General features: G+C 38.9%; 1 protein-coding gene across 1 annotated transcript in view; it reads right to left on the reverse strand.

Moving 5' to 3' along the window:
- Positions 1 to 21139, reverse strand: part of SGIP1 (SH3GL interacting endocytic adaptor 1) — a 182574-nt gene that overhangs the window by 11041 nt on the left and 150394 nt on the right. The window contains exons 21-22 of the mRNA XM_088022846.1: positions 8335 to 8446; positions 190 to 345 (exon numbers count right to left, since the gene is read on the reverse strand). Of these exons, the coding sequence (XP_087878972.1) occupies positions 190 to 345; positions 8335 to 8446 (268 nt within the window). The remainder of the gene's footprint in view (positions 1 to 189; positions 346 to 8334; positions 8447 to 21139) is intronic.

Here is a 21139-nt window from a genome sequence, read left to right on the forward strand (position 1 = left end):
CCTTTAGCTCGGGTCATGGTCCCAGGGTCCTGGGATCGAGCCCCACATCGGGCTCCCTGCTCCGCAGGAAGCCTGCTTCTCCCTCTCCCACTCCCCCTGCTTGTGTTCCCTCTCTCGCTGTGTCTCTCTCTGTCAATAAATAAAATCTTAAAAAAAAGAAAAGAAAGAAATTGTGCAAAATATATTTACCAGCAGAGAAGTTGGGGATTTGGCAGGACGTGTTCTAACCTGCTGAAATTTATCACCCGAAAAGTCAGAGCAGCTGGTGATGGGTTGTTGGCAAAGTGTCTGGTGATACCAGCAGGAAAGGACAGAACCATTTCTCCAGTAATCTTCACGATACACCTGGCATATCAGAACACAGGAGAGGAAGGAAGAGAGGAAACCCAGGTCAATATGCTGTGAATCAAAACAGTTGTGAAAAAGAAATGATTTATGTAACAATATTACACAGCAGGAGAGACCAAAGGTAAGCTCTTACAATTCCACTGTCAACTACTAAATCAGTTCTAAGACCCGAGAATGCAAGGTTTGTGTTACCACGTATCCAAAAGAGTGGTCATTTGCTGAATGTGTTTTTGAACTGTCAGAAGAAAAATGCAGCTTTTTTCTTTCTGTAGATCAGTCTATATGTTCACCTCACAGATAGAATCATCTGTTCTGATGGTTCTGTCTCTTCAATTTCTGAATCTTTGGCAGCATATTTTAAGATATTAAATCAATTGCACAATGTCATCACGCAACTCATTGTTGGGACTTATTTTAGTTCTCAGTAACATGATTGGTGCCCTGAGCATGTTCTTTTCTGTACTCGAGAGGTAAACTTCTTGCTTCCATTTAAGCTATATCTTTATCCCATGTCTATTTGGCTGAAATTGTAAAAAATCAGTCATATAAGTTAGCACAATAAGATGATAATTTGGAAGGAAGAATAATTCTTTTTCAAAAAGGGCTTTATTGGGGCATAAATGACATACAAAAAATGGCACTCATTTATAGTGTAAAATTCCATAATTTTTGATATCTTATACACCTGTGAAGCCATCATGCAATCAAGTTACTGAATGTATCCAGCATCCCTAAAAGCTGCCTCCTGCATTTCTGTGACCCCTCTTTCCTGCTCTTCTCCATCCTTCCACTCCCTATCCCTAAGCAATTGCTAATATGCTTTCTGACACTACATATTAATTTGCACATTCTAGAATTTCATGTAAACAGAATCATAAAGTATGTGATTCTTTTTTGATCTGGCTTCTTCCACTCTGTAATTATTTTGAGATTCACCCGTGTAGTGTGTGCATCAATAGTTCATGGCTTTATTGCTGCATAGCTTATGGTTATAACACAGTCTTTTTTCTTTTTGATCCACTCGTTGGTTGACATCTGGATTCTTTCCAATTTTTGGGTATTACAAGTAAAGCTGTGATGAATATTTTTCTACAAGTCTTCGTATGGACATAGGCTCTCATTTCTCTTGGTAAATGATACAGGAGTAGAATCCCTGGATCACACTGAAATCAAGTAGTATTAATCCACCAACTTTGTTCTTTTTCAAAATTGTTTTGGCTATTGCAGGTCCTTTGCACTTTCATATCAAATTCATAATCACTGTGTCAGTTTCTACATGAAGTCAGTGTAGGTCCAATTCACCCTTTATCGCCTGCACAGAGCAAATTATTATTGGGCCCTATTTATAGACTTTTTCTTTGCCAACAGGCACTATGTTAAATTTTGTCAGTAGAGGGCGCTGAAAAGACATTGCAGGAAGAGGAGATTTTTTTTTTTCTCCTTCCTGGTTCCAGGGTGCTTGCTAGGCAGACTCCTGCAGTAGTTAGGGCATATCTCACGCCAGGCTCTTGCAGTACAGGAGGCCTGTGTGTCACCTCCGTGTTGCAGGGGGCACCCCCAGTCTGTGGGTATTGCTGCCCATGTGGCTTGGATAGTGCCCAGTGGCACAGGCAGCTTCCCTAGCATCTGCCTCCTGGAGTGCATGTGTCTGGTCTGTCCCAGTGCCCAGATCCTGCAATGAAAGTGGGTTCTCCAGCTCAGCCTCCTGTCATGTGCACAATAGCCAAAACAAGAACTTCTATAACTTTAAGTTCAGGAGTGTACACTCTAGGGAACTTGGGGTTCATAGATGGAAACTCTGCTCACATCTGAGTATAGGGAACTCTATTTGTCCGGTAGTCACCTCGTATGGCTGTGTAACTGTGATTAATGAGATACATGTGGCTCAGGGGAGATGGACCTTGGAACATATTTAAAATAGCTTATGTGAAGAACCGCTACAGCCTTGTATGTATAAGGCTGGGGTTGAGGTAGAGGTGGGGGGCAGGTGAGCTTCCTAAAGTTGCCATGTCCCCCCCCCCCACTCAGATATTATCATCCATGACTCTGCACTGCTCTGGATGAAAATTCTGGTTTCTGGAAGTTTGCACTTCCATCTCTTCTGGAGAATACTGCCGATCTGCCAGTTGGGGTGCCAATTCTGCTGTCTTCCTTCTCTTTTAGATACATAAACCATGCTTTATTTACTGGTGCTGAGCCCGGACTTCCCCTTAGGCCGAGTCTACTCTTGATGTTTTTCAATATGTGGATGTGCAGGATATGATTTCACAACTCTAGAAGACAACAGTAATTAGTCAGAGCACTTGTTAAATCAGACTTCAGCATCTACCCTCACTCGGTGTGTTGTTGTCAGCAGCGGCAGCTCAAATGTTTTCTAATGAGTAAAGAATCTGCTCAGTTGCTTTGCCAGATTGCTCAAAATGAGATCTAAGTGGTGTCTTGGTGGGGGACAAAGTTTCTCTTTTGAAAACTAGTCAGTGAGAGGAGGGAGTGTTTATTAAGTCAGTAAGCGTTTATCAGCTCCTAATTGTATAATTTTTGTTTGAGTGGGGAGGCCATTTAAAAATGAGCAAAACAGCCCCTTTCTTCAAAGGGCTTCCAGTGTTGGGCAGCTGCTGAGAGAAGTAGTCAGTACAAACCAATGTAAAGCACCGAGTTTCTTCATTTATATTACATTTCTGGATTGTATCTCAGCTGTCATAGGCAAAATTTACTGATTTATTAATTCATCCAGTAGTTATTTATGGATCTGAAATTTTCTATACAAAAATGAATATTTCCAGCGCATATTCACTAAAGGAAAATCCTTGTTTAATGATTGTTCCTATCAGTATGCAACGTGGCTACATTTCATGTGAGTTTGAATTACTGAAATCTAAAATCCAGCAATATGGAGATATTAACAAACTCATGTTACGAATAAAATTTGAAATCATGTGAATCCCAACAAATGAAACACTTGTCAAGAATGGCAAAATTTCGGGCGCCTGGGTGGCTCAGTCATTAGGCGTCTGCCTTCGGCTCAGGTCACGATCCCAGATAGGGCCCCTCATTGGGCTTCCTGCTCGGCGGGAAGCCTGCTTCTCCCTCTCCCACTCCCCCTGCTTGTGTTCCCTCTCTCACTGCATCTCTCTCTGTCAAATAAATAAATAAAATATTTAAAAAAAAAGAATGGCAAAATTTCAAAATCACCTGGCTAAGTGACTTATAAACTGGGTTCTCCCCATGGCCACAGGCAGTACCACATTAGCCAATCAACAGACATGCTGGCCAATTTTGGTCAGGAAAGGTGTGAATTTGATATATGTGAGGTCATCAGAAGTACATCCCTGACATGAATGTAACTTCTGTATACTGCTGTGATAAGTAAGCGCACAGTCTTCATTTCAAGTGTACATACCCCTGAGCAGATGCAGCCTCCCTTCCTTTATTTACAATCCCCTTTCATTGGCTCAGGTCCTAGGCAAACTTCTTTTCAGGTTTCAAAGACTCAGTTCAAAGGCAGGCCTTTCTGAAACCTTCCTTAATATTCTCTTTATTCAGTCTTCCTTACTTTTTCCTTTCTCTAGATTCGTTGGACAGAGGTACAGATTTTTTTAAAACTGTTTCATCGCTTCTTACACATACCTGACCCACTATTGTGAAGGCAAGTGCTGTGTCTTGGGTTCTAGAAAGGCAAATGTGCATGACATAGAACATAGTGCAGAGTAGGAACTCAATAAAATGCCAAAATAAATTCACACATGGAACAATTATACACAGGGTGACTATACAATGTACCAGGTATTACGTAATGCCCTGGAAAGGGCAGTGAGAAACAGGACAAATGTGGTCTTTGCCCAAACTTCCAGTTTAATTGGGGAGACAGACAGTTGAATAAATAATTGAAATGTGATGATAAGGGAAGGATAGAAAATAGCTGAGAGACATAATTTTTCCAGGAGAGTAAAGAATTAATCCCTAGCACCAGGGTTGTTCAAATAGGAGCAAATAACGGGAGATGTATTCCCCAGCCAACAGCAAAAGTTAAGGACTTCTCTGCCAATGAGCAACTGAGAAAGACTCAGGTGTCAAAATGCCTACTACAGGTGTTGTCAATACTCAGAGAAAGAGTGTAACTATACTTGAATGGATTATATATCATAGCATATAACAATATATATAACATAGTATATATATTTCTGTTTCCAGTGTATGGTCTGAAAGCAAATGGGGAAGGTTTTGGGTGCAGGATGAGAAGGAACCACAGGCAAAAGCAAATCCACATGGCTTTTCTGTATCATTTCTCTATGTGGTGCTGTGTTTGACTTTATCCTCCCCCTCCCCCACTCACACTGTGATAGAATTTTTGAACTTGAGATGTTTCCTTGAAAGTGAATAACAAAGGAACAGCAATTAAAATGATTCACTGCCTGGAGCTGAAATTAAATTTAGAAGAATGTCACCTCATGATCTGTTCATAAATTTCAGATCTCATAATTTCAATGAATTACTGAATCTCCCATCTACCAATATGCAATACATACTGCAACTACTTATGGCGATATAATTGAAAACAGATTCAGTATATGCAGTCATCTCAAGTCAAAGACTAAGTTCATTTGGAAGAGCATAAGAAAACACCAATATTAATTTGGCTCAAGTGCCACATTGCTGGAATGCCAAGGTCATGGATACCAGGCTCCCAGGTGCAGACCTGGCCACACACCTGCTATGGTGTGCTGGGGAAACTGAAACAGGATGAAGAACCCAGCTGGTCTAGGCACAGACCCACAAAGTGACTGGTAGGCTGCTATACCACTCCTTTGGATTTAAAGAAGATTATTATTAAAAGCTTCTTAACTCCCCTTGCACCATAACTACACCTCTCCTACAGTGGACGATGTATTATATTTATGCACAAGTCTTATTTTCACCGATATAACCCCTGTCTAGCACAATGGCAGGCATATAGCCGTCATTCTGTAAGTGTTAGGAGAGTAATTCAACTCAACTCGTTCAGCAATTGTGCCAGATCCTGCTTTAGATGCTGAGCATGTAAGAACGAAGAAAATGCTCAAAGTCCCAGTTCTCATGGATTTTACAGTCTAGTGGGGGAAAGAGACAGTGACACTGAAAACATGCAACATGTTAATTAGAGAGAAGGGCGATGGGAAGGGAGAAAGTGCCGACAGCGGCGGGGAAGGCGTGTTGCTATTTGCACAGGGTGGACAGGGAAGGTCTCTGGTACGTCTGCTGAAGAATCCTGAAAGAGGTGAGGGGGCAGGTAACTCAGATAGCTGGAGCAGATTTCAGCCAGGCTGAAAGAGCAACAAATGCTAAGACCCTGAGACGCAGGTAGGTTGGCCTAAATGGCAATATATGAAGCCAGTGTGGCTAGAGTGGAGTAAATAAGGACACCCGTGATGGAGACAAGATCAGGGAGGTTGGGAGCTGGAATGGGAGAAGGGTCTTGAAGGCCAGATAATGGAGAGCCTCATAGACCATTGTAAAGCATTAGCGTTTTTACTTTGGACAAGGTAGGAGGATACTGAGCAGAAGAGTGATATATTGAGAATAGATTTTAGGGGTCAAAAGTGGGAGTACTCTGACTACCAATTAGGTCTCTGAATAAATGAATTAATGAAAGCCAGTTAGTAAGCAGACAAAAGAAGAGCTTATTTCTTGTGTGATTCCCAGTGTTTTTCATGCTGGTATAGACACCTTTCCACACTCCTGACTATTCTTATTCTTTTTTTTTTTTTTTTCCTTTTGGAAAGAGAGTTTGGGGGAGGGGCAGAGGGAGAGGAAGAGAGGGAATCTTAAGCAGGCTCCATGCTCAGCGCAGAGCTGGACATGGGGCTCAATCTCATGACACTGAGGTCATGACCTGAGCTGAAATCAAGAGTCAGAAGCTTAACTGACTGAGGCACCAAGGTGCCCCCCTGACTACGCTTATTCTTTAAAGGTGTGTTTCTACCTGCCTTTGTCAATTCCAGTCAGCCTGAGCTTTAAAGGTATAGGTAGGCCAGTCAATAATAAGTAATACTTAGAACTGGTATTATAGAAAGTTATGCAAATTCTTTGTTTGAAGGAGAGTCTATAGAACAAATGTGTATGTGTATATGAAGTACATATACAACTTAGGCACATGGTGCTTACTTGCTCTAACGGTTCAAATGCACACTCTGTATGAGGCAGCTTTTAATTCCTGTTGATATGTGGATGTGGCAAATTACCTTCCTGCTTTGAAGATGAAAGAGAAAAGACATGGGAGAAACCAGAGTGCTACAGGCTGAATGTTTGTGTCCTTCCAAAACGTATATGCTGAAATCTAATTTCTGGTGTGATGGTGTTTGAAGGTGGGCCGTTGCGAGGTGATTAGGTTATGAAGGTAAGACCATCATAAATGAGATGAGTGCCTTTATAAAAGCAACCCTGAAGAGTTCCCTACTACCCCCCCCCCCCAAACACACCCTCCCATTTAAGGTTGCTGTGAACCAGGAGCCTGCCTCTGGTCTGATACTGAATCTGCCAGAGCCTTGATCTTGGACTTCCCAGCCTCAAGACCTATGAGAAATAAATTTGTGTGGTTTAGAAGCGACTCAACCTACAGTATTCTATTACAGCATCTCAAATGGACTAAAACACACTGGAGTCCATAGTGTTGGTTTGTCTACAATAGTTTGGGCTTAGAATAAAATCTAAATGTTGTAAAAAAGGACATGACATTTAGGGAGGTTGATAGATCCCACTGTCTCTTGATAGGGCACTTAAAGGTAGAGTTACTAGTCATGTTTCCCAGTATAATATTGTTAGATTTAGGCTTATAAAAACTAGCGTTTCTGAAGTGTAAAGAGGATTTCACACTTAATCACAAAAATTCTCACTTAAAATATATGTGGAAATCCAAGTTCTAATTATACTTAATTATCACTCTTTAAAAAATTTTCATAAAATGGTCTAGTGTTCTATGTGAACATTTTCTAATTCTCACTTCCATGGATACTAAGGTCTTCTAAGTCCTCGTCCTTGTAAGTAAAAAATAAAAAGCAATTCTCTCCTCACTTAGGTTTGTCCTTTGTTTATCCATCACATTCAGACCTGGAAATGTGTTAATGACACACATGAAAGCCAGTTTGACTTCGGTGTTTTGTTCTCAGTGTAGACTAATAATCACTCTTAATTCTTTTTTTTTTTTTGGATCATATACCTCTTTGTGAAATTGATGGAGGTTATAGACCCTCTCTATGGACAAATGTACATATGCACACACAACAAGATATGCCGTATAATTTCAGGGAATTTATAAACTTCCTGAACTCTATCCAGAGAAATCCTTATAAAAAAGCAAAATATTTAATCATATTACAAATGCATTCAGAGGTCAAGTTCACTGTCACTGTGTACTGTAATAAGTGAAATCAGGCTCAGTAAATAGGGAGTGGTGCATTTTTCTCTAGAGTTTTTACTTTGCTGTGATTGTAATTTTTTTGGCCAGTTTTTCCTTAGTTAGTAAGGGTAACATATAACTTGTCTTCTTACTAATCTCTGTGTTATGAAATGTGTGTTTTTCCAGGTTCTCATTCCAGTGCACCATTTCTCAGTTTATATGTGAGTGATTCCCATTCAGCAAAGACTAAGACAATAAAGACATGATCTAGACATTTACTTTTGTGAGATAATAAATTTTTTTGCTGTTGACGGAATTGGGTTAGGACTTTCTGTAAACTTGCAACCAAGACTGAACCAGAGATTTCTAGGGAGCAAGATATTAGATTATCAGTCCTTTTGGCACATTTTTTTTAAAAAGCAGTGAATTAATAGTTCTAATTTAAATTTTCTCCTCCATTCTATGTATGCCACCTGTTATTGTTAACCGAATTTTTGTTTGTTTGGTTGGTTCATTTTAGGATAAAGAATGAAATAGTTATATTTAGGGTGCCCCCCTCCCCCACTGAATAGGCTAGAGTTTGGAGAATACAGTGGACGAAGCCCCAGGCTTACTTGCTTGGATCTGCTCCTTTGAAGTAGGCATTGACCGTTTCTGTAAATGCTGCTGCAACAGGGAGGGTGTCCTGGGCTCCCATGGTTAGGGGGCTGGGTCCCCTGGAAGAACCTGCACGAAATGAAAAACTTTCATTTATTATGGACATAGGAGACATATTAGTATATGTGGAACTTAAAGCCCATTTAAAAAAGGATTAAAGGATGAAATCTATTACTGAAAAAACAAAATGTGCTAAGAACCACATGTGTGTATTCAACATAGAGCTCAAGTATTTAAAAGGAAATATTTGGCTGGTTTACAAACAAACACACTTGAAATTAATTCAATTACATATTTTTCTAAGAAAAAAAATCCAAGCAGAAGAATAAAGTCATAGGGGGTTTTCAATGTTTTACATAAAGCATAAGGCAGTATTTGAATGACAGTTTGTACAGCAGGTATTTAATAAAGAAAATGATTAGCTTCCTATTTGAGCACTCACCCTACACTCAAATTTTTTTTTGTTTCTTTATTTTAAAAGAGACAATGGCCATGGGGTACCATGTCAGACATTGTCCTTTTCTGGATTATTTCTGTTTCGAAAAGCCCAATTACCTTCAGATCAAGTAGGCTCAAGTTTACATGTCCAAAAACATACACAACATAACATACACCATGACTTAGCGCAGACACACAAGTACATCAGTTCATAGTCTAAACAATAACAGCAACACTCGTGTTTATTGAACACCTGCTACACGCCAGGTTCTGCGCTAGAGGGCTTCCAAGAATTATCTCATTCAAACCCTACCTCAGGCCTTTAGGATAACCATTATGATTTCCATTCTATGGAAGAGAAAACTAAAGTTCAAAGAGATAAGGGACTCACCCAAGATAACAGGTAAGTGGCAAAGCTAAAATTCAAAGCTAGATTTGCTGCCCTATAAAGCTTGTGTTTTCCGCATTATATTATACAGTTTGCCTAAATGAAACATTCCCTTTTATGGTTTTGATATAACTTGAGGTTTCTGAAAGGAGCAAAATTTAGGATTGTTGTCTTTGCTATTCATCTCTAGGCATGGTACTAGACAGTAAAGTTTTAGTAATGACAAGTATTTAATTATGTCGTCGCTCACTGCTTCTCCTTCCTATCAAACAAAGCACATTTACTCTTCCCCACCCCAGGGCAGACTATGTATTATGCTTTTTTTCTTTTACCTTTGGTAACTTCTGTACTCTTCTCCGGCCATTAAAAAATCTACCTTTGTGTATCTACCTCCTCAATAAAGTTTTCTTTGGTAATTCTCATTCATGCTGGTCTCTTCTTTAACTGTCTTCCCTTGGCTTTCAGTATTTTGGACTTGGTAATTGATTATTAACAAATACATGCTTACTCTCTACTATGTATAAGGCACTATGGTAGTTTCAAAATTAAGTTAAACATCACCAAAAAGTTTGAAGTTAAACACAATCCCTGTCCTCAAGGAGTTACAGTTCAGTGTGCTAACATCATCATTGTCAGTATTTACCAGCATTACCTCCAGCACTGTTATTTGTTGCACACTTAGTATGTGTTTTACATATATTGTCTATGTAATGTATGAAGTGAGTGGAGAGGACAGAGAAGGGTTTCATCGAGAAAGTGATATTGGAGAGGGGCAAACCATAAAACAGACTTTATAGTTCTTTAACTATAAAGAACAAACTGAGGGTTGCTGGAGGGGAGGTGGGTGGGAGGATGGGTTATAAATGGTTTGAGAACAAATAGGATCTCACAAGGGGGAGCAAGAAGGCCCAGCGTGTACTTACGTGTGGAACTGAGCAAATATACGGCCTTTTGAGAAACCACAGGAAGTATGGCACTCTTTGCATGTGAGTGTGCGCAAATGCAGTGGGTATTGAAAGGTGAGACATGGAAGGAGATGAGGTTGGGGGCTGTTAGAAATTAGCTCTTGAAAAGTTTTATATAAACACTTAGGAAATTTTATTTTATAGGTGATTTATAAGCATTAAAATCATAATTACTTTTTGATAATGTGATACAAATCTATGGATGCTTTTCGAAGCCGTGTGCACACGTATACAGTATTCAAATAATTTGAAATAGTGCTTGGAAGTCCTAAGACCGAGGTTAAGAGCACCATCTCTAGAAGATGGGAGGCCTCTGAAGTATTTGAAATAGGGAAGTTATGATGGGCTTGAGTTTAAATTGCTCTAGAGATAGCATGGCCGATAACTTAGGGACAAGGACAATAATGTAGATGAAGAGATCTCTTAGAAAGAAAAATGGTAAAATTGGCAAGAAATGCAGATGTTAGCAGATAAAGGGAATGTCATAGACATAATATTTTTCAGTTTTGCAAGGCATTTAATGGTTTTCCATGCTATTCTTGTGAATAAAATTGTGAAAGTCAGGTGGATAATAGTCTCGCCAAGTGAATTGACTATTAGATGAATCACAATATCCAATGAGCATGAATCAGTGGTTTTACATCTGTTGTGAAGGAAGTCTCTAGTGGAATACCCTAGAGTTCTATCCTTAGTCTGGGCCTTGGATAAAACTGGGAAAGATGCTTAGAAATGACACCTTGTAGTGGCCAAAAGCATGGGATCTGTCATTAGACATACTTGGGATTGAGTTTTGTTTCTAACACTTGTTATTTACATGACCTTTGGCAGGGATGATATAATAACACTCACTTCTTAGGCCTGTTTTGAGGATAAAATGAGGTACAATATTCAACACAGTGCTTGGTCCATAGTAAGCACTCATTAATTTCCCAAACAATTGTTTTGGGAAAAACTGGTTTGGGTGAAAGAATATGTGAAAAAAATATTTGGGGGATGGAGTTGATCATCAACTGTCATTGCTGGGCTCCAAACATGTCATCAGTTGAGCTACATCAGTGGATGAGTAACAGATGGATCCCCAGAAATGATGGTTTTACTGCTTTTTGTTTGCATGCTTTGTTTTCAAGCTCATCAGGTGGTAATCAGGCCACTTATCCACAAGCTAAATACCAAACTCTTCAGCGTAATGATGGGCAAGACCATCTGCAGTGCTGTAGGCTGAATGTTTGTGTCCCCCCAAATACATATGTTGCAAATCTAATGCCCCAGGTGATGGTATTAGGAGGTGGGGACTTTGGCAGGTGGTACAGTCATGAGGGTGGAGCACTAATGATTGGGATTAGTGCCCTTTTAGAAGAGGCCCCAGAGAGCTAGCTTGTCCCTTCCACCAGGTGAGGACACAGCAAGACCAGCAATCTGCAACCTGGAGGAGGGGTTTCTCCAGGACCCAACCACTGACACCCTGATCTTGAACTTACAAACTTCCAGAACTGTGAGAAATAAATTTGTTGTTTATAAGCCGCCTGGTCTGTGATAATTTGTTACAGCAGCCAGAATGGACTAAGACATGCAGTCTGACCCATGTCTATCCACGACCCACCTACCTCCATACCCTCCAGAAACCCTTTATTCAAGCTATGTTTACCTGTGGGCATTACAGTCCTTATTTAGATCTAATCTATAATGCTAGGAGAGGAGAAAACATCAGAACTTTACAAAGAACCCTTTTACCTTAAGAATCCACTGCTTACAATTCTAAATTCTTCACATCTTGATACACTGCAATTAATATGCCATTCTTTTTTGTTTTACTTTTTCCACTTACTGCATAATTTTCTTTGCTGCTATCTGGTCTCCATACCATTTTTGGCAAGTACGTATTATTCTACAGTCTCCAAATGTTGGGCCATTTCCAGGTAGCAGTTATCCTAATTCTATCTTTGTGTAAACTTGTCTTCTTTCCCTTTTTAATTATTTCCTTAAGATGTAGGTTTATTACTACAAGCTGGGATGCCTAAAACATAAGGCAGATAAATTTTTTATTCCTAAGAATGCCATATTATTGCACATAAAGCTTATACTCCATGAAAATGCTATTAGTAATGAAAAAAAGCTTTTGTTCCCCTGCAGTACCTGTGAAGTACCTGTTAATTGGATTATTGGAAAACCGGACGAAAACCAGGAGAGCCTAAGATGGTGAGAAATTTAAGCCTCGTGGCCTAAGAAGACTAAGAGGGGCCTAGCAAATATTTTTGAACATCTGAAAGAACATTACCAGACAGTGACTCAAGGGACCAGAGTTCATGGCCATGGATCTGCAAGTGAATAGCTTTGTGACCTTGGGCAATTCAGTTTACTTTTGTTTTTTTTCAATGGTAAAATGAAGGACATAGATCATATATTCTCTGTTTTAGGGTTCTATGATGTTAAGTTGTTTATAGGCATTTAAATTTTTTTGAACTGTAGGAACAATTTTCTAAGACAGAAGTAAGCTGCTTTGAAAAAGTATCCCTTCATTAAAGATTTGAGCGGATCCGTCAAGCATTTACTGAGCCTCTGCTATGTGCAAGATAGTGGTGGAAACACCAATATGTAAACCTCCAGAAAATAAGGCATAAACATATGGAAAAATCTAATAACAGTAACATATGCAAGCAAGAGCTTAATAGTTCAAGTGACTATTGAGATTATTTCACTGCAAAAATTATGAGATTATTTCACTGCAAAATTAATTGCCAAATAAGCAGTATAGGGGAGGTTGTTCTGTGACTTAACAAAAGGAAATTTCAGCTCTGGAGTCATAGAGACTTGGGTGTGAATCCTGGGTGCTCCACTTACAACCTGTATGACTAAGGGCAAGCTATTTAACCATCTATGACTCAGTTTTGAAGTCCAGTAGGTATTTAGGTAGAAAACAGAGGGAGATGATACACAGGTGGTATTCTTCACTGAGCATGGAGATAGACTAGCATTTCTAGGTTCCTTCCACAACCAACATTCTGTTACCATAAGAACAATGAATTCTATGCATACATGCTTAGATTTTGCAGATCACATATGTGGCCATTATATCTGTTAAAGTTGCTTGATATAATGCTTGGAAGAGTAGGACACAAAAGTTGGTTGAATGTATGTTTTCTTTTGATTCATTCAAATATGAGTTCCTGTAATAATTAAGCATCGTGCTAAGTGCTGACTGATATGCCCTTCCCTTCATGGAGCTTATGTTATGGAAGGGGACTACAATATTAGACACAAATGAAAGATAAAGCACTATATGAAGTTAGAGAATAGCTTAATATTATAATTATTAGAATACTGTTAATGATTATTTTTAAAGAATTCAAGGTAGAAACAGTATTTACGATGTGTATCTTTCCACATAATAAAATATCAAACACAGATGGCTTTATGTTCTTTATACATTGAAAGGATGAACAGGTTCAATATAATTACCTCTATTTCACTCGCCCAAGGTCACTCTGCTAGAAAGTAGTACAGCTAAAATTCAACTCCAGGTCCTGACTCTAACAAAAACAGCAGTAGCAACAATGAAAACGTCTGTACTTCTTACTGCATACTAAGAACTATTCAAGGAGCTCTACTGATATTAACTCTTAATCCTGATACGATCCCTATAAGGCAACCCCCATTATTGTCCTTGTTTCACAGATGGGAAAACCAAGGTCCTGAGTCATTCAGCAGCCTTGCCCATAGTCACCCAGTTAGTAAGCAGTATGAACAGAGCTGGGACGCAAACCTAGGATTGCCTGACTCCGGATCCCGCACTCTTACCTACTCTGCTCTAAGAGCACAGAAGTCAGAACAAATTAGGCATCTGATGGTGCATTTGCAGTATCCTCAGAAGGTCAGGCTGCTGCCACTAGCTTGTGGGGTTGTGACAAAATAGTAATTCCAGGGTCCTGGAAAGCAATTGGCAATGCACACTTAAGGAGTTCTGAGAAATGGAAAAGGCACACAGAGCTACCAGTATGTGCTGGTATTTTCTCAAAGGCAGTTTTCTATGACTCTTTTTACCAAGCAACATCACACATACCCCCTAAGGCTAAAAAGGAATTAAATCCTCATAACAGTATGACATCTTTAAAAGATAAGGTCATTAACTTGGGGAAGCATTTCCTGAGCAGTTCACTGGAATGTGAGTATGGGTGTGGAATATAAACTGTATATGTAAACATGTGAAGGGAGAAAGGGGGGAGAAGGGAAGAAAGAGAGATTTTAAAAGAGAAAGATACAAAGGGATAAAAAAGCAGAAAAAGGGGAAGCAGAATCCGCACGTCCAGAAATTGAGTAAGAGTATAAGAAGGCTAACTTTACAAGTAAGTGAATGTTGGTGCGCCGGGTTCACAGAGCTGCCTGGCCTCACCCTGCCGCCAGTCAGTCATTGGCGTGGAGGTGAGCATGTCATGAAGGCGTGCCCAAAGCAAACCTGAGCAGTGGGCAACGTCTCACCTCCCCTTTCCGTACCCTCGTCTTCATTTCGTGTATAATGTTTTCCACTTGGCAGTACTGAAAGTTAGAACTGTTTTCACTCAAGACTAGCTCATGGAGAGGACTTATTTTCAGTTGTTTTAAATTTATTATGAATTTATAGTCAAAGTAGTGCCTCCCTCAGGGGTGTTGGCAGCATTTGGCTCTATATGCTCAATAAATGGTAATAACTATTCTTTACTGTGCCCTCACTTTGTGCCAAACTCTTGGGATGCTTTACTTGTGCTATCTCCTTTGATTCACACAACCGCCTCACCAAGTGCGATTTTTAACATCTCTTTCTTACAGATGAGGAAGTGCTGAGAGCTTAAGTAACTAGCTCATATTCAGAGAGCAAGCGACCTATACTTAGTTACTATTTTTTTAAGACTTTATTTATTTATTTGAGAGAGAGAGAGCACCAATAGAGGGGGAGGGGCGGGGGGAAAGGGAGAAGCAGACTCTCTGCTGAGCAGGGAGCCACACTCGGGGCTCATCCCAGGACCCTAGGATTAGGAACTGAGCTGAAGGCAGACGCCCAACCAACTGAGCCACCCAGGTGCCCCTTATTTTAGTTATTATGCTTTGCTGTTACAGTGAAGAGTCTAGGGCTGTGTCAGAGTGTGGAATTCAGTCTTGATCGTGCTGCTTAGTTCACATTTGACCTTGAACAGGTCAGTTATTCCAGCTGCATGCCCATTAAATGGGGACATTGATATCAGGGCTAGCAATTCTATCTGACGGTACAGAGGGTTTGCCCTTTGAAAAGCCCAGGTGCTGTAAGAATAGCAAGTTTTACCTTCTGTTCATCTGGGGTTGGAAACAGTCACTCTGAAAGCACAACTGGAAGCACGAACAGCAGGAGAGAGTGGTTTTGTTTGTTTGAAGACCGTTTCCACCCTTGCAGTCTACCAACCCAACTGCCCACCCCACCCGGCCTGCTGTAAGCGGGAGGCGAATGACCTTTATGTCCAGGAGTAAGAATGCTGGAGAGGGAACCAACAGAAAGCAACAAAAGGCTCAGAATGCATAAATGAAGAAGGAAGAAATTCCAAGAGTTGTATGAAGTAGTGGACAATAGGAGTTGGGTTAGCTTTTTCTAAAAAAAAAAAGTGGATTGTATTAGTTAGAATTAATAAAAAGATAATTATGTTCAATTCCATGATAATTTATAGATGATATTCTATACAATGCAGTGAGAGAGACAAATAATGTTGGAATCAGATTGAATTATGTTTGAATTCTGACTTTATCACTTACTGTGGGACCTTGAGCAGGTTACTTAACCTCTCTGGTCCAGCTTCATTGTTTTGTGAAATGGAGATGGTACCTCCTACAGATGTTATGAGAATTAAACATGATGACGTAGGATGTCCTTGTTACCTGAGGATAGTCAGTATCAGAAAAAAAAAATCACTTAAAAATGAATGTATTTAAGCAGTTCCTAAAATTTTATGGTATGTAGTGGCAAAAGGCTTGATTTGGACTTGAAATTGTCATAGACTAAATCTGTGAAAAAATCTTTTAACACACTACAGTTAAATAATTAGTGAGTTCTTAGAGTGAGCAAAATTGACTTGTGTTGCTATTTCGAGAAAGGGTTCACTTTTCTGATAAAATTGTATTAGAGCTTTACACACCAATCTAGGTTCAGATTTGGCTTTGATTCACGATCATAAGGTGAGCCATTACTGCAGAGTTAATTGAGAGTTTTATAAATTTCCTAAGGGCCTCTCAATTTCTTGATTTTCTTTTGAAGAGTATATGATGTAAGCCTCCTTTTCTTCTTTAGTTATTACTAGCTTTATTTTTGCTAAACCCTCAGCTGACAATGACTTTGAGTGTAACCTAAAGATCTTTACACTGTGGCTTTCATTGACTTTATACAATCCTATATCCATTCTATGATTGGCAATCTCACTTTTCAACAAACGTGCACTGTAGTTGCATTGTATGTCCATCATTCGTAAGATCAGACATTTATGGAGAAACTGACTGACTGCATATATGTAATGAATAGGGACACATGCTATAGATGCTAGTGTTAACTTGTGAAAAGTGATATTAGAATGGGGACTAATGTTACAAGTAAATACTTCCATGTCATATTGGTCTTTACTTTCTTACAAAATCAAATAACTGTAAAGATGCCAGTAATGACACTTGGGTGAAGGGTTTCCCTGGGTACCTACCTGCACATAGTCAATGCTCAATAAATGATAGCGATCATCATGAACAACAAAGAAAAATCTGCCTTGCCATCACAAACGTAATGTATTGGTTCAGGCTCCCCTCAATGCTATATGCATTTAGCACACCAGGGAAGATAAAGAGAAGACTAGAACTTCTTACATCAGTAGAAAGAATTGTATCCCAAGAGCTTCCTTGAGAAGGTGAGTTGTGCTCTTGAGACCTTGTGAGTCTTTGCTGAAGTGATGATTAATAAAGAAATGTTACTTTTTAAAAATCACAGCAGCTTCATTAAAAAAAAAATTTAGGATAGGTTTGTAACGAAAGGAGTCAATAGAAAGTTACTACATAAAATTTTTCTAGTTTTTTCTTTTTCTCTACATCTAGTTGGTTTACATAAACTAGTTGGTTTAAATGATATGAAATATATATGTGTATGTTGTATAGATGTGTTCATGTGTACGCTGCATATAAAACACTATACATAAATTATTTTGTGTATTTTGGTATATTTGTATATTTGTGTCTATTTGAGAATTTCTGGTAGCCTAATAAATGCTACAGCCTAATCTAATAAATAATAATGCTGTGATGAGAGCTAAATTGAGCATATACTTTTTATATTCTAGGGGCTTTGCTAAATGTTTCACATGTATTACCTTACTGCATCCTCATAATTTTAAGAAAAAACCTATTATCATCACTATTTTATAGATGACAAAACCAGAGGCTTATAAAAGTTTAGAACTTTCCCCAATTGCTACGTTGGCTTCTCACATCACGAGATAAGTAACACCAACTAACTTGCTGAGTGCCAGTAAAAAGGAAAAAGGGCAAACCTCATAAAAGCAAGCATCAGTATTACTGAGTACCTGCTGTGAGCTGAACACTGTCTTGTATGCTTTACACATAGCACATCATTCAATTACCACCAAATTCTGTGCCCGGTAGACATTTCTACATATTAGAGATCAAGAAAGCGAGTCTGAAAAAAAGAGTCATTTGCTTGCATTCTCACAGACAGTAGGTGGCGGAGTCAGGATTTAAGTTTTAGGTCCACTTAACTTTGTGTTCCTTCCATAGAAGGAGCCCCATAGGTCTTACCTTGACTCACAGTGGCATTGTGTGAATTATATCTGTTACATGCTTTTCAGTGTGCAAGACATTTGCCTCTAGGAAAATGAGGAAGGCACACTTAAGAAAGTCAGTTTGCACAGAGCAGAGTTAAGGATACTTAATTTCTGGGTACACAAATGGGATGAGAGTTATTTTCAGTCTTCCTCTTCATAAATCCCTGCTTACCTGCCTGCAGATATACATACATACATACACACAAATATAGTATATTTTTGATGAGCATATATTTCTTGCTTTTCAAATTCCACTCAGTCCAGAAACATGACCAGTTGACATTTTTGCCATGTTTTATAGAGAATTTTCTTCGAGCTGGGTCTTTGCTTACAGTTCCTAAACCATCATCCAACACTAATGCCATATTTAATTAACTTCCTAAAATAATATTTTTGACTCCAAAAATAAAAAAAATATACTTGTTTTTATCATCAAAATCACAGCAAACATATTCATCACAAGGACTATTGTTAAAAATGGACACAAGTTAGGAGACAAAGCCATAACGAAAATGTTTTTGGTATGAAGACTCGCATGACCAAATCCTAGACAATTTTGTATAGATAGTACTGAGAGTTTGTTTGATCCAGCATCTAAGGCTGAGCCAGCAAGAGCATGGTATACAGAGAATATGAATAAAGATATCAACGGCTAATTTATATCGAGCACTTATGTGTGATGGCCACTGTGCTGAATACTTTACCTGCATATTGTCTTCTACTCTCAAAACATCTCTCTGAGGTCCATACTGTTATGTATGTTTTACCATTCACTGAAGGAATTGAATCTTAGTAAAATTACATGGTTTGCTCAAGGTAACTTGCTCTACAGTAAGTAGAAGTGCCGGGACTGAAAACCAGGTCTAAATTTCAATGACATTCTTAAACCCTACCCTATATTATCAATGTTTGTCCATTCATGTTAGTGAGCTTTGCTCCAAGATTCAGGTGGGTGGACGGCATGCATCCTTAGTGGGGGAGTATCGCCCCAGACAGTGTGAAAATTGGTTCTTGGGGGAAGGCGAATAAAAAATTAATTTTTTATGTATAAAGCACACAGATAGACATACAGTACACAGCCAGATATATTGTACATTTGTGATATTAAAATTCTACTGGGGAGGGATTAGGGGAAAACAAAGGTCTAAAAAGACTCCCTGGGTAAAAGGAGGGGCTAATGAAGAAAAGTTTGAGTTGCACTGATTTCTAGCTTTAAAAGAACCATGCACGTGAACGTCTTTGTATACCTCAGCAACTGTCTTGGGAAAAACTGCAAGCACTGGTTTAGCTAGAGGATAATAGTTTCTTTCTTCAAACTTATGCTGAGTGATTAATATTTACAGTGCCACAATTATGGGTGATCTATTCAAGACACTTGGGAAAATATCTAATAAGGACCATATAAAGGAACAGAGAACAGGAAGGAAAGGCTGGAGAGCTTTGTCAAGCTAGGAGAGGTGTTCTCCCATGGGCAACATGAGCAATCCCTGAGCTGAGGCAGGGAGGAAGTGAATATAGTCAGGGGATCTGATATCCTCAGAGAAGCTAGAGAGAGCCTGGGTCAGGTTTCGAACCAAACGGAGCAAGGCCAAGAATACAATGGTGGGGGATAGTGACACAGATCCAAGAGCACCAACAGAACAGGCAGGGAGTCTGTTAAGGAATAGGGAGAATTAGAGGTTCCAGAAAAGATACCCAAGCACATTTGGGTGGGGGAAATCTGTTTTCCTGTGGAAAGTCTGGTATGTATTTTTAGAGAACTAGTGGCTACTTGATGGTAAGGCCTAGGAGTTGACAACATTAGTATATTAGCTTGTTAGAGTATTCCTCAAGGACAAGTGGGCAACATAAAGACTTTTAAAAAAGGAACAAGGTATTCACTGAATAACAATAAATGACTAAAAAAGTATGAAAAGTTCAGCCTCACTAGTTACCAAAGAAATGCAACAGGATGAGAGAAATTTTTACCCTTTCAGATTAGAAAAGATCTAAAAACCCAATACTTCATGCAACGGGCACTGTAAGATAATGTTATTGGAAGTAAAAATTGGTATAACCTTTCTAGAAAATTGCCTGGCAATGGGTACCATGAACTTTTAAAAGCTGCACAATTTTAGCCCATAATTCCAATTTTAAGAATCTATTCTAAGAAAAGTATCTTCAGGCCAAAGAATTATATGCAAAGATGTTCACTGCATGTGGGAAAATTTGAAGCAATTTAAATGCCTAATAATTGAAGTGAAATAAATCATGATTCATGACAATGAAATGCTAGGCAGATGTTAAAAAGTTTTGAGTGATTAAAAATGGAGCTAAAAGCAATTACATATCACATTTTCCCAATTAGATTGGAAAAAGTGAAAAATATTGTTATAACTATGTTGATAAAGGCATGGAAAAGTGTTAATCATAATGCTGGTATAAAATTTTTGGAGAGACATTTGGCAATAATGTAGTAATGTTTAAAATGTGAATACCCTTTAACATAGCAATTGCATTTTTAGTAATTTTCTTTAGGACAAATTAAGACAGGTACATAAAGATACAGGTTTAAGGCTGCTCATTGCACCACTTTACATAATAGAAATAAAAAGGGTAAAAACCTAAACATCCCCTAATAGAAGACAAGTATATGTATATAATACTATGGAACCATTAACATGGTTATACAGATGTATGTGTATATATGCACACACACACACACACACGCACACACTCTACATATATTAAGTTGAAATGGCTTCTATTGGGGCACCTGGGTGGCTCAGTCTGTTGAGCGTCTGACTCTTGGTTTCGGCTCAGGTTGTGATCTTAGCATCGGGAGATAGAGCCCCGCTTCAAGCTCTGAGCTCAACACAGAGTCTGCTGGAGATTCTCTCTCCCTCTCTCTCTGCCCCTACCCCCACTGGCATGTGCGTGTTCTCTCTCTCTCTCTCTCTCTCAATCAATCAATCAATCAATCAATCAATCAATCAATCAATCTTTTAAAAAAAGAGAAATGATTACTATTGACTGAAGATTATAGGGCAGATTATATATTCTATTGCATAAAATTCTAGGTAACAGCTTTCCTTGAGCTTAAGAAATACTTTTGAAAACATTGTAACATTTCTGAAGTTGAGATGCATCTTCTAAATGATGTCGAAAGAAACCAGGCGGC

Source organism: Eumetopias jubatus, unplaced genomic scaffold (genome assembly GCF_037043125.1).
Source record: "Eumetopias jubatus isolate StellerSeaLion01/CBP00866 unplaced genomic scaffold, mEumJub1_p1.0 scaffold_4, whole genome shotgun sequence".
Classification (NCBI taxonomy): Eukaryota; Metazoa; Chordata; class Mammalia; order Carnivora; family Otariidae; genus Eumetopias; species Eumetopias jubatus.